Source organism: Fusarium solani (assembly GCF_023522795.1).
Source record: "Fusarium solani strain SB1 chromosome Unknown bctg00000017, whole genome shotgun sequence".
NCBI classification, from domain to species: Eukaryota; Fungi; Ascomycota; class Sordariomycetes; order Hypocreales; family Nectriaceae; genus Fusarium; species Fusarium solani.
The window spans coordinates 113,295-126,967 of NW_027072140.1; the positions used below are offsets into that span (position 1 = coordinate 113,295).

The 13,673-nt window shown below is 51.1% G+C and overlaps 3 protein-coding genes across 3 annotated transcripts; 1 reads left to right on the forward strand and 2 right to left on the reverse strand.

Annotated features, from left to right (window-relative positions):
- Window positions 1-1,072: 1,072 nt before the first annotated feature.
- MRS44_018742 (uncharacterized protein) lies at window positions 1,073-2,386 on the reverse strand (the record flags this gene model as incomplete). Its single annotated transcript, XM_065615250.1, has 2 exons — window positions 1,073-1,549; window positions 1,592-2,386. The coding sequence occupies 2 exons, from the start codon at window positions 2,384-2,386 to the stop codon at window positions 1,073-1,075; spliced, it is 1,272 nt and encodes a 423-aa protein (XP_065471322.1).
- A 4,924-nt stretch (window positions 2,387-7,310) lies between these two features.
- Window positions 7,311-10,451, forward strand: MRS44_018743 (uncharacterized protein; the record flags this gene model as incomplete). The annotated part of the gene is made up of 3 exons (XM_065615251.1): window positions 7,311-8,314; window positions 8,613-8,650; window positions 9,370-10,451. The coding sequence occupies 3 exons, from the start codon at window positions 7,311-7,313 to the stop codon at window positions 10,449-10,451; spliced, it is 2,124 nt and encodes a 707-aa protein (XP_065471323.1).
- A 1,519-nt stretch (window positions 10,452-11,970) lies between these two features.
- On the reverse strand, window positions 11,971-13,263 carry MRS44_018744 (uncharacterized protein; the record flags this gene model as incomplete). The annotated part of the gene is made up of 1 exon (XM_065615252.1): window positions 11,971-13,263. The coding sequence occupies one exon, from the start codon at window positions 13,261-13,263 to the stop codon at window positions 11,971-11,973; it is 1,293 nt and encodes a 430-aa protein (XP_065471324.1).
- Window positions 13,264-13,673: the final 410 nt, after the last annotated feature.

The window sequence follows — 13,673 nt, forward strand, 5'->3', positions numbered from 1 at the left end:
GCGTCGCGCATATCAGGGATAGTGCTCAGAAAGAAGTCTACTCATGTGTTACACAGTGACCACGACTGACACCATCCCAGATACTCGCGTTTTATCGGTGGGACCACACCTCGCCCTGGGAGGAGCAAAGGCAAAGCGGGTAGCCAGACAGCGTGATGGATCATTTTTCACTCAAGCACCGTTTAGCTGATAGAGCTATGAAGTTCTCAATCCAGTTTCGCCCAGGACAGACGCCCCGGCATCGTGCTCGAGAAGAAAGGAGAGGTCAAGACAGATATTACGGTTAAGCCAAACACGTAGAAAAAGCCATAGAATAGACAATAGGGTCCGGGGGTTAGGTAGTGAAATGTGCGAGGATTCCTACTGTTGACTCTCAGAACAGGATTTAATCGTGATCTAATTTTTATATACCTCGCATGTGTTACAATTACTCTTTGTATGGAAATGTACCTTCGTTTGAAAATACATAGAGCGAGCGTATTGGAATCGTCATCGAAGGCAAGGCTTCGGATAAACCTCTCGCAACAGGGCAACTCAACCACTATTTAGCTATACCGGCATGGCCCAGTGCTCTTTCCAACCAATGTACTCTTTGCGTTGGCGTCTATCGAGGGTGGTTCAAGACTGATTGGTCTCGCCTCGCTGAATGTCTTGTGATAGGCTTGCTTGAAGGCCAATTTCTCCGAGTGTTTGGCATCCTATCTTCTGCAACCAAAGCATGATCTCACTACTTGAGGCTATTTGGTGTTAATATCACCGGACTTTGGCCTCTAAATGCTGACAGTTTTTCGTCAAGTCTCCTCGTGTTTATGGAGCATATAATGACCGCTCGCACCGCTCGCACCGCCCGTAGGTTAGGTGCCTAGGAACTTTGGGCTATCTGAAGCTGACAAGGGAATAGGATAGAGTATCGAGCACTCCTGACCGACAATGTAATTGCAGACAGACTGATATTTACTAGTTATCTCCCGATACTTCCTCTACCTTAGCCCTCCATTAACCTAGTCCCATCAACACATTCTCATCTCTGCCACCAACCTCAGCCTCGCCCAACCTGATGACTCTAGCTCTTTCAATACGGGACCTGAAAAAGTTTCTTCTCAAGGCCTGCGAAACTGAGCTCGAACCCTGTTGCAATCAAGGAGTCCACAATGGTAACAAACGACTTGGGAAAAAATGCGATTTCTCTGTCCACCCACTCTTGATGGAAGTAATCCCTCTTGGTCTGGAAAGCTCGCAAGGCCTGTGAGATCTCTTCTCGGGTTTCCTTAATACCCTCAGGTCCAGTTGCGAACTGCACCGCCAATCGTCTTACTTCGTCCCATACGTTGCGGCGTAGCCTTCTGTTGCCCTTGAGAAGACGGACCGTAGCTTCGGGGCCGATAAAAAATGCATGTTGCATCTTTTCCGCGATGACATGGCCTGGAATGTCCGGGTTGCTCTCCCCAATGCTCATGAAAACATCAGCTGCGTAAATCACCTCTTGTTCTTCGAAAGCATCCCGTAGCGATTTTCCCAATGGCAAGAGCGATGGAATAGCCGCAGGCCTCTAGTGACCTAGAAGATAAAGTGGTAGCAGAGAGCCCCCAACATAGAAGGTACCCCACATTGTGACGAAGGCGTCCTCTGTTATCTGCACGCCATGGGCTTTGAGATAAGGTATCATTTCCTGGTAGGCTCCTAGGGGCGAATAAAGAGCCGCTTCGAAGACGTGTGTTTGGTCGTTTGGCCCAAGAGCCCATCCTTTACTCAAAAAGAGCTCAAGTATGGCTTTGGATCCAATAGCCACAGCCGCGTAGATTGCAGCGTTTTGATCCTGTTTCGATATCGAGATGCGGTCGACCAATGTCCGTACAACACCAAGCTTATTTGCGTACACAGCTGCTTCAAGAACACTTCTAGAATCTGTGGTCTTTCGTTCATGGGGCACGCCGATATCTAGCAGGAAGTCGACGGCTCGGCTGAGCCCCAGAGATGCAGCCACGTGTAGGGCTGTTTGGGGAACCCACTTGAAAGACTTAGACTCTGGGCAGAAGGTGATCGATTGTTTAACTGCGGTAGGCTTAGACCCAGCATCTATTGCCTTGCGAAGCAGACTGAGGCAGATGTCTGGATCTTCATATGTAGAGACGATGGCCGGTACCACCGCGACCGTGGATGACGCAGGGAATTGGCTGCCGAGGAGCTTTAGCCAGCCGGCGTTGTGAAATAGACGGGATGTAGAGATAAGGGCAATCAAGTCGGGGAAGTTGCAGTATCCCATTATCCTACAGAGTATTTCGGATGATAGGCGCTCCATTGGAGTCGCGAGTGGTGTATGGAAGGAGCAAAAGCCGTTGGTGGAAAGGTGAACAGCAAAGGAGGCAGGTTTGAAGGTTAAGGTCATTGTGGCCCAACGAAGCCTTTATAACCCTTGCAAGGGCATGCCGGTGACAAATATGCTTGGGAATAAGATGCTGGTTTCGTAAGGGGCTCCTTGGCAGATCAAGGATCTTTTTCTGAATCGTTACCCTCAGCGTAGCCCAACAATGGTTGCAGAATTGCAGCCGACATACCCACATCCAGGTGCACCTGCTCAGCCAGGGCACACTGGATAAAAGGATGCCAGTTCTATCATGTCTTCATGTATTTTAATGCGTAATTGGGGTAACTGGAATCTTGACATACACTGTTCCCTTCTTCCTGTGTTGCTGAAGCTTCGGTATAAGGTTTAGTTGTGTTACGGCTGTGTTATTTCCGTTGGGTTGCTCAGAAGCCCACCCCTCGACCAAGCACTGTTCCCTTTCTCGCCCAGGAATCCTCCTTCGCTGGCTGCTCCCAACCCCTGCCTCTGCGGAAAGAGGAGAAGGTCATGATGGCCTTATGTTGGCTGAGGACTAGAAGTCAAGGCCCCGCGATCTCTGCATTTGACTGGTTCACAGTGTCTTTGGCTTCGGCAGGGTCATCCTTGTGGATTTAGGCGAGTTTTCGCTCTCGGCAAGGTTCGTTGCATCTCTCCCGGCTGCCTCGTGGACCATGTCGGTCATTCCGAAATTCCTACATTGGAAACACTAAACGCGAGGTATGGCGTCCCCAAAATAGCCCATCAGTCAGAACAACAGAAGAGACAGTAATCAGTACATCAAAAGGCAGTGCCGTAAAACACTGCGACTAGACGCACACAGTCCTCCCGCGCACTTTATGGCCTAACAATCAGCTAATAGACCTAAGGAGACATAGGCGGGCATATCTAGAGACTACCCCTAAAGTGCTAGGCCAAGCAAGATACATCAACTCCTATGGCACGCCGAGTTTTACATCTCATCTCTGCGCTGGCACTGCTTGAAAACCATACACTTGTTCCTTGAAGATGCACTGCTTTCTTCACTTTCCGAACTTTACTTTCCGAAACTTCGACGTTGGATATGCTTATTCCAGTATTGACTGCTACGCAATGCCGCCTATACTTAGCCTGAACATCACCGTATTACTTAATCGATATTCCAGAGTGGCCAATCCGATATTTCCACCTCCTTAACAACATAGCCCTTACCCTCGATAGCTACGCATAACCGTTCCTCATGTACAAATAGAGAGTAAGGCAACTCTCCGAGGACCCAATCTATCTTCCACCCGACCCGAGCGTCGCAGATGGCACAGACTGTTTTGTCTTCCTTCTTCCCTATCGCTCCATCCTGATTTTCCTCTTTGCCTACTGTAGCTCCCTCTCTGCCCCCACTAGTCCCCCTAGGTTTCCAATCGCAGGGCCAATGTGTTGGTTCCTTTCTTATTAGCAACGTACCCTTCATATTCGTGAGGCACAACACGAACTCTCAGCCGGGGCCTCTTCATTGGATGATTTGGAAGCTGTTCTGCGTGGTGCAGGCCCACAATGAGCTTCCTTTTCATGTCGCCGAAAATGGGTTTTGTTGTGGTCCACGTTTTAACAGCTACTCATCGATCGCGGGAAGAAGGGGGATGAAAACGATTGGTAAAGTGAAGAAATTTTCATTCTGCAGAAGAGGCGCGAGCGTCCTTTTGTTTCTCGAAATCCCCTTGTAAGAAGGCACTGGTTGCCTTCGCAAGGCAACCAAGCACAGACCACCTGCTTTCCGGCGGTGTGATGCTCGCTTCAGCGATTTACTGGATTTGCAACAGCCCATCTCGTGAAGGCGACGAGATGCTGTCAGTTTTCATGTCCAGTTGTGTCTCGATGGCTTCAATTGCCTTCTTGGCTCTGGCATATCGAGATTGCGCCCGGTATTAGCTTCAACATCCTCTGTTATTGTGGTCGAGGGCCTTTTTCGGCGATATCGTGGAAATCAACAGCAACTGTGAGGCGCTGTCTACATCTTTCATATTGGCGCCCGAATGGTCAGCGGCTCAAACGCGTCCTTTGAGACCGTCCCAGGCACTGTCGAGAAACGTATCCATTACCAGGCCTTGGGACAGCCCTGGGGAAACAAAGACTATTCCAGTTGCAGGTAGCCTCCTAGATTGGGTCGGCCGTCGGGACCAATCAGCATGAGTTGTACCAGTTCAGAGAAGAGGGAAACAACTTATCCCATTGGCCGCTTTGAAGGCAAGGTTTTCCTTTGCGCCATCCGTCCCGTCCTTTTCAATCTCTTGACTAATAGCAGTCCCATGGTCCATGTGATGATATACGAGTTTCACAAGACCTAAGATTGGAAATGGTCAACCGGCTTGTAGGGAGTTTGCTGCAGGAAACAAGCAGGCGTGTGTTATCCCTACGAGTAGATCCTCTTACATAACACAACGCAACTCACCGGGTCGTGAGACTATCGAATGTAACCTGGCTCCGGCTCCATCCGTTGATGGAAGCTCGACTGACCTCATATTTCACCAGTAGCTTGTCCGGAAAGAAGCCTTTAATAAGTATTTCACAATACAGTCCCGCTCCTCATGTTAGGAGAGCGACACACTTTGCCAAGCTCAAACCAAAGCCCCAGTGCCAAGATGCTGCCTGTCCGAGGCCGGAGTCCGCAGTGAGTCCGCAGTGCTTCCAAGGTGGCAGCGACGAAGTCAGATATCTCATCAGCAGCTCCAGGAAGTCAGCTTTCTCATACATAGACCTCACTGACCTTGGCGTTCCTGCGGCTCAATAAATAGCATCCCTATTGCATCTAGTAACCAGCGCCTCCTTCATTACTCTAGAACTGTCATGATGTTGTAGCCATGCCAAAACATCCTGGATTGGACGAACAAGCCATGGGAGTCGTGCTCCAGACGAGGAGTAGTACAGGGAATACGTCATGTTGGGCATGGATTCTTGTTGCTCGATGCCGGTTCTATGACAGACTTGCCCCATCGTGGCCTTCCGTCCGCGAAAACCCAACTTACATCGTCTTCGAAACAGAGGAACAGTCAAATAACACTCTTGTTCCCGCCTCATTGTCAAGTGCCCCAGTACGGCCGACTTTTTCAACTATATATTACCCTAGTCAACCTTAGTCCCCAGCATTCATCGCATTTACTCAGAGTTCACCTGCAGATAAATGTAAAATCTTTGTGATTTCGAATTGGAGCCGTGTCAAGTGGGTCCTGCCCAATTTGACTGGCCGGATCATAGAAGCAATAACAACAAACAATAAGCCAAGCTTTATGTTGATTTCCTAGCACTACAGTCAAGAACTATCGTAAGAATTCAGAACAAAAGAAAATCTCATCCTTTTTAATGAAAAAGGCCACACTGGATTCTCGTTCGATTGTATTGTGAGGGTTGCGGGTGTCGTGGTGACAGGACTAGCGGCGCTGCATAGTGGCGAGAGTTCAAGCCTCCGTTTCCGTTTCCGTTTCCTCGCCTGCCTTGGATGGGCTTGCTTCGGAGGCTGCGGAGGCTGCGGAGGCAGAGTTGGTGGTTTAGAGTCCGAACAGAAGGTGGTGTATAGTATCATTATCTTTCTGGACTTGAGCTGCTCAACCTCGTAGGAACACGACGAGTCATCGAGATGCTGACGAAGCTCTCGCTTTGTGAAACTGCACCAGCAACGGAGGCAGATGGCGCTAGCGGCGTGCTCTCTATCGTCAAAGTCTTTGTCTGTCCACGTCTGAATGTTGCTACACCTTTGACACTGTGAGGTGCCGCTAGGAAGCTCGTGGTCGCTTCGACAGACCGTAATGTACCTTTTATGACCCTTCATACGTTGACTACTTCGAATGAGGCCGTGATAGGTAACGGCATGGCTGATGTTGTGGGATACCGCCTTATGACTGGACAAACAGGGAAGGTTGCCGGCAAACTTCTGAGGCTGGAATGCGGCAAAGAAGCAAACCTCTGTAAACCCCTCAAAGTCCGCTTCTGTGAGAGCCGATTGTGCGTTGATTGGGGTCGTTGGCTTTAGGGAGGAATGCATCTCGCTGGTGAAGATCGAAAAATAAGTATGACATAGAAGATTCTGAGTGTCCATCTGGAAAAGGCAAGTAGAGTTGTTGAAGTGGCTGGACTACCTCTGAGAGGAAACGTCAACAAAGAAACCAGGGCAAAAAATGAGACTGAAACAGCCAAACCAATTAGAAAAGGTGGAAGGCGGACAGTTTTAACTGCCTGATCCACATCGGCTATGGTGGGGGTCCAGCCAGGCCTTTTAGCCTCCCTCGGTTGCTTCATCTCTTCAGTCTGACGACGGCCTCTCTCACGGCTTTGCCTTCGCAATCCTGCCTTCCACCCGTACCTCCGCCTAAGAGTGGACGGACCCTCCCCCAGAAACATCCAAGTCCTACAGCCTACGTAACATACAAGAACGTTGCGGCCACATTACGAAAGGGTCCCCGAATCCCAGGAGTCGATGATATGGAGATCTTCTTGATGAAGCTGTGCTAATGTGGCAATATTGCGTTGAATATGAGACTTGGAGGAAGGATCCCCTCAACGTCTGTGATTGCTAGGGCCCATCTCTGAGCATTGATGAAGTGGCGTCGGTTCGCGGATGAGACTCTCCACCAGGAGGCGGGGGCCATCCGGGATCGCCTGGGTGCATGTCTGTCAATCCTACCTGACACACCGGGGTGGGCTTGCTGCTGGTGGATGCAATCCCATCCTGGCGTTGATCAATCATGGACCCCCTCCTAGAAGATTCTCGACACTGTGTTGGACACTGTGTTGAGCACGCCAGGCGAAAGGGTCCAATGGTGGACTTACATGGGTGGACGCACGGTCGGACTAATGCAGGTTCCAATTTTATGCTTCCTTCTGGGCCGAGGAGCTGAACGACCATCTCGACAGAGGTCATCATGCTTGCTTTTCGTGTGCGACATCCCCTCCGCCGTGCACCAGCCGGAATGGGAATGCCGGGCTTGGTAACCTTGTCCCAATGGCCTACGCACTCTGGCTTACATCAGCACCCAGCGTGCTTCCAGATGCTAAACACTCGAAGCACAAATTTGAGCCACCTCTCCTCTCTTCACCATCTAGCCTCCCACGCACGCCACGAGGTCCCTGTTTATCGCCAGAACCACGATGGTCAACACCAGACGCACTCGCCGCCAGACGCACTCGCCGCCAGACGCACTCGCCGTATAATTGTAACGCAATCTCGCGAACGATCATCGAGGCGCACAAGATGGCCGGTCCTTCTACAGTCTTCCATTTGCAGCGATTGCCGGCTTCGAAGTTCAACGATGCCGAACTGACCATCATCCGTTCCTACTGTGAAGAAACGTATCGGCTGTTGCTAGAGACTTTGAACGCCCACCAAGCCGCTACCCAACGTACCATCAATCCCAATGACGATACCAAGAACCTTGGGCGGTTGGCCATCTCGCATTATATCTTGAAGCTGCTCGAGGACGCTGAATCCACCCTACTCTTGCCTTCGAGCTGTGGCCTCACACTTGAGCAGCGTGTCAAACGCATCCAGGGTCACCGCAATATGAGGGAGTGCCCGCAACATAAGCGACCGGACGTCACGGCCTCACAAGCACTTCTTCATTTGCGGCGCTACGAGAGTCTCAACGCCGACTACGAGAACGGGAGCCCTGACGAACCTCCCGACGAACCCCCTCTCCATGCATTGTGCTTCGCATCGAGAGCATTCGGTGCTTTGTACTATAAGCTCCCACCTGACATGAGTCACGAAGACCCATGCCTACCTCTCCTCATCCCGCTGTACGATTGGCATTACTGGTACCTCATGAAAAACCATTATGAACAAGGTATTGAGGACCTCTTCTTTACCTATGGCTTAATTCCGCCTAAGGAACCCGACCAAGTCGGCGCTCCTGAAGCGCAAGCCTTGGACGCTCGGCTTGCGGAACTCAATTCCGATCGGCTGAAAGACGTGTTGTATCGGTTGCAGGATGTCTCGAATAGGATGAGGTATGAGGTAAATGGCCGGCGAGTAATAGGCCTACCTACTTATGGGTAGATTTTTGTGGGTGCTGCCTCGTTGTACGGGCGTCAAGTGATGGAAATGTTGGCTGGTTAGAATAGTTACTTTTTCAATGTTCGACGAAATGACCTTACCCTGTGGTTCCGGTCTCCTGGGGAGCTACTTCCATACCAGAGATGACACCGCCTAGCTACCTGCACCCTTTGGTATTCTTTCTGCGGCGTTGAAATATAGTCAACAGAGTCGGCACACGAAATATCCGTTTGTTATACGAGTCCCTTCTAGTCACGAGCTTGCCACAGTTGCCTTTGACTTGCCACCGGGTTATGCGGCATCAAGGTCTTCATTCCGTTGTTCTCCGTCCCCGCATTCATCCTCTCCAATTTGGCTCTGTTTTCAGGCCACAAAAGAGGCTCTTTAGACCACTCCGGAACAGGAAGTGAGGCCGACACTTTCGGAGAGGAGGATCGGTTTTTATGAAGGTATTGACGGCAGCGGAGTCTGAATGACGGCAGTGCGGTTCTGCGTGGAGTTTGGGTTGTGGTTCTCTTGGTGACCAGGTCTAGTCACAGCCGAACACGACACGGACAAGCCATTAACCAGGATCACACCAAAAGAGAGGATGGGGCCGGGGCATGGTCAGGAAGACAACTCGCAGGCGGACGCCTCCTTCACGATTAAAGCCCGTACCACTGGCCTCCACACCCCCTCCAAACGAGAGCCTGGTGGCCTGCTCGAGCTTTGAGTCAAGACTGAGATATCAGTGGGGCCTGGTTCTACTTTCAAGGTCCGAACTCGCAGCCTGATGCCACCGGTGTGGAGCTGAGGGTTATCTCGCAGATGGATGAGGCTCTGCAATGAGGCTCTGCTCAACCCCTTCCTGTTATAATGTGCTCCAGCCAACAGTTATGAGCAGCTTTGTATAGCATATTCAATCTCGGTCTGACCTGTTCCCGCCTTAATCAAGACATCCACCGAAATGAACACATCGGCCGCATTGCACTCAACGTGTGTCCCTCCCATATACACCTCCAATCTACAGGTCTGCTGATGACAGCTCAGAAGACCAGCTACTCGACCGAGGCTATAGTGGCGAACGCAACGAAGGAATTTGCAAGGGGCTTCAGACGACTCGCTAAGCGGCGAATGGCTGTCCGCTCTGCCGAGCCTTGGGCGGTGGCCATCATCGCTATGGCAGACCGCTTCATCTATACGGATGGATATCTATGCTACACAATCAACAAGGAGCATCTGCGTATTTTCAACATACGTCAGACTCGTGCGATGGAGCCGGTGGTTAACACCCAGGTACTTATGCGTTGTGTGGTCCGCGACTTCAATCGATCTGCGCCGTATACCTTTGAGCCCCTTTACTGCGCCAAAGGCATCCTCTCGTGCCTGGCTACCCAGGTCAACGGCGAATCCACGTACTGCTGGCTCATCATCTTTAAGGTGAAGGATAATCTCGAATGGATGGTCGTGAAGGGGATATCTCCGGAGCATCAGATCTTGATCCGGAACAACGAGGAGCACCTGTTCTGCATCACCAAGCCCCACGAAAGCGTCGACGACTCCTACAGATGGGGTATTCAGCAGCTCAACCTTAGGACCCGACAGTGGTCGGATGGTCAAATCATCCTATGGGACTTTGACGGCTCTAAAGCAGGGGAGGACATCTGCTTCGAGATCATCGACCACTATTTCTACTGTGTCTCGCTCGAGCGGAGACACCAGACAGACCGTGAATTATGGGACCGCTTTTACCAGGCCGTGCGGTTTCCTGTGAATGATGCAACACCTGAGAGCCTTGAGAAGCCCCCAGAAGGTCACCTCTGGTGGCGTCATGATTCAGAGGGCCTCATCGACAAGTGTTGGACTTCCTTGCAACTCATAAAGGACGAAAACACGGGAGACATCTTCATCATCGAGATACGTCAAGAATGGCACCTAGGGAGTGCTGGAAAGCAGCGGACGTGCTACAAGAAGCGACTCAAGTTCGGTCAAGGCCATGAGAGTTCCGGAGAGCCAATCTCTAACAGAAACTCCTCCACCGATCCGGAGTGGGAATGCAAAGAAGACTCCCAGATACGCCACTTTGAGAACATCCACATCGGCGACAATTAAAGCGATGCCACTATCTACACCCTTTTACAGTGTCCACTCCATACCTATAACCCATCTTGCGACGCATTCGTGGATCTTGTATACGGAGAAAAGAGCCCCAAACATATTTTGCAACTCAGAGTACGCCCAAAAGTGGAGATTGTGGAGCAGGACCAAACAGTAAAGCTGTGGCCAGAGAAACCAAGTCCCTCTCAACCCGATGACGCCTTGGCTCAGCTTCATGAGATCATCAACCTATCACAGAGTGCTGGCGACGTTGAATGGGCTATGGATGAGCGAATTCTAGTATACTCACATAAACCAGCGCCTGGTCAACCACCTGATCAACTGAGGCCCATCACTCTGATGTCATTTGACTCCAGCCTCCGATTCCCGGGTTTCCGAAACATCCCTCCCGCACCACAAACGCAGACCGTGCAAGTGTAGTACAACCTGGAACAGCTGAGCTCTCGCAGGAGTCTATCTGCGGTGACCCCGGCATTGTTGCGTTATCCCCGTCGACCTACAGATCGGGTGAGTGGCCGTCCCATAGGGGTGGAGATGAGGGCACCTCGCTCTTCATCAGGTCGAGCCTTCCACTGTACCAAATGATGAGCATGGGAAATGGCACTCAACACGGCTTTTACATGTCATATGACCGGCAAAAACAGTTGTTGGTCTGACTCAGGCGCCCTGAGTATCGTCTGTGTCACCCTCCCCTGATTTGGCTACGGTGCTTGTGGTCTGTCTGCTGGGGAACGAGACATCTCGAGACTATGGGAAGGCTATGTTCCCTTGACTCAGCTGTCATCGTCGTCTCCAACGTCGTTCTTATTCTTTTCCGTCTCATCTTTTTGGAGCCCCTCGTCTCTGTTAACGCCACTGTTGAGGATGAACTTGTCTGGCTTCAGCAACTTGCGTGTATTCAACCTTCTATGTATATGCCGTCTAAAAAACGGACCTGTCTAGACTTGCTCCATAAAAATCCTTCCATCGATCGTCCCTCAGGATCCAGAACATGAGATATCAGTCCACTCATGGCCTGAACCGTGAGCACCAACAGGAGTCACCCAAGTCATGAGCCACTAAAATAATTGCAAGTATGTAACAAGCTTATTGTCAACTCCTTATGTAGAAGCAAGCTCCAATTCGGCTACGTAAGCTGCATTGCCCATTGCCAGACGTGGACATTATTTTCTCAGAAGGTCGACGTTGCTTTCATCTATCAGCATTAAACTAGTACGTCTGATTTATTCTCTGGAAAACACTGGCCTGTACGCAAGCCCTAGCCTTAAATACACTCGGCATCCACTAAAAAATATACACTACGAGAGCTCTAACTCTTGAACACACCGAACTCAGGCAGTTTCGTGATACCCGCCAGTGCAGTTGAACAGTCGACGGAAAGTCAACACCAATCGTCGGATTGAGGCCGACCACTGCATCCTCGAGATTGCCACGAAACATCCCATCGTCTTCCTTCAGAGACTAGGTAAATGAGATGTTTCCACGGTCCACAACTTCTCCAATAGCTCGGGTCCTACCGAACACTCGTCACCATACCCGATGAGGTTGATATCCCGGCGCCCTGAAACATAGACCACCTTGTGGGAATATCCTGCAAGTTTTGTTTGGGCGGCAATTCGGACCCACGTCTACCGGTGGGTGGATTGACGAAACCTCCGCACACCGGTGTCGGGAGCTCGAGGACTTGGCTCGTTCGGCAGCGTTTTAATGGTCGTTCGCCTGGTGAACTCCCGCCTCCATAGTTTTGTGGCCTTGCCGCCAAGCTATCCATTCCTACAGTCGTCTTGCTCGTCTGGGACGGGAAATCCGACGCTTGGGCCCAATAGATTAGCCATTGCGCGTGCATGATGAGGTCCCGATGTGAGTTTTGTTCCTCTTCCATACTCGTCACACGCTCTCTCATTTCTCTCACCTCTGCCCGAAGCTGTTTCACTTCCTCGGACAGCTCATTCTGTTGCCTTTTCTTCTTCTCTCGATGCCTCTGTGATGCTGCAGCATTTTGCTTCCTCCTTTCTTGCTCCTCTGACCCTCCAGCAGCGACGACCGGGATGGACGTCATATCATTGCTTCCTGGGAGCTTCAGAAGAAGCTGTCCTTTGCGTACTCCGAATAGTGCATCCGTCATGGCGGGCATGTGTGATGTGGTGTTATCCGGAGGAGGCATACCTTGACATGGTGGCATATCTGGGGAACGGGTAGGTGGATCCTGAACCCAATCAAAGTTTCGGGGCGAGAGGGTAGTAGCAGGTGGCAGATGCATGTGCGCCTCGAAAGACGCCGTGGACGGCTGAGAGTTCGATCTTGCAGCAGTCGATGTTGGTAAAGGAGAGACCCTGGTAGCATCAATGGCAGGTTGGGAGCCCATCGACCGTAGTCTCGCATTTTCGAGAACTTTGTGTTCGCGTGATGCCTCTGCCGAAGAGACATTGAATTTGGGTAATGGCTGACAAGGACCTGGCCCTGGACTTGGCAGCGACAGACGGCAGAGACTTCGTATATGCGGGGGTTGTTTCGAGTCCGAATTTCGCATTGGTTCGTTGATGGCAGGGAATGGAGACGTGGTTGGAAGGGTTGCTGGTATGGACCGGCCAGGTCCGAAAGGTTGCACAGTTGATCGTGGCCCGGATGTTGAATACAAATTCGTGATCGACTTCCTGAACCCAATTGACCGTAAGTCGGCGTTGCAAGCTTCATGTTCAGAATCTTCGTCTGTGTTGCGCAAGTCCTTTGAGGCTGGCATCGGGTTGAGGAGATTGCCCAGAGAAGGATCAACCGGCTCTGCTGTATCCGTTGCGTATTGGTTCATGCTTCATACAAAAAGGCATACCATCCAGCCTAGCATCAAATCTTGTCAGGATCCTTGATAGAGGAGACGTTGTATTTATAGATCGATGGCCCGTCGCGCAAGACATCCTCCATTGTTCCCCGCCACCCTTGGGTGCCCCTATTGCACCTCGGATACTGCACCCTAGTCATTCAATATGGATGTCACTAACGAGCGGCTTCACAGTTCCGGCGAGGAAAAGCAAGCAACCAAATAACCCACAGCGACTGCATTAGCGTGCTGATTTTGCCCTCTGGTACCCTTCTCATCCCGACCCCCACGATTCCATGCCCTGAGTTCGAGCCGACACAGTGTCTGGCCAGGCCACCATGTGCGGCGAGGTGCAGCAATTCCGAGCTTGGACCCATCAGGTGTTATGCGTCGCGACTGGG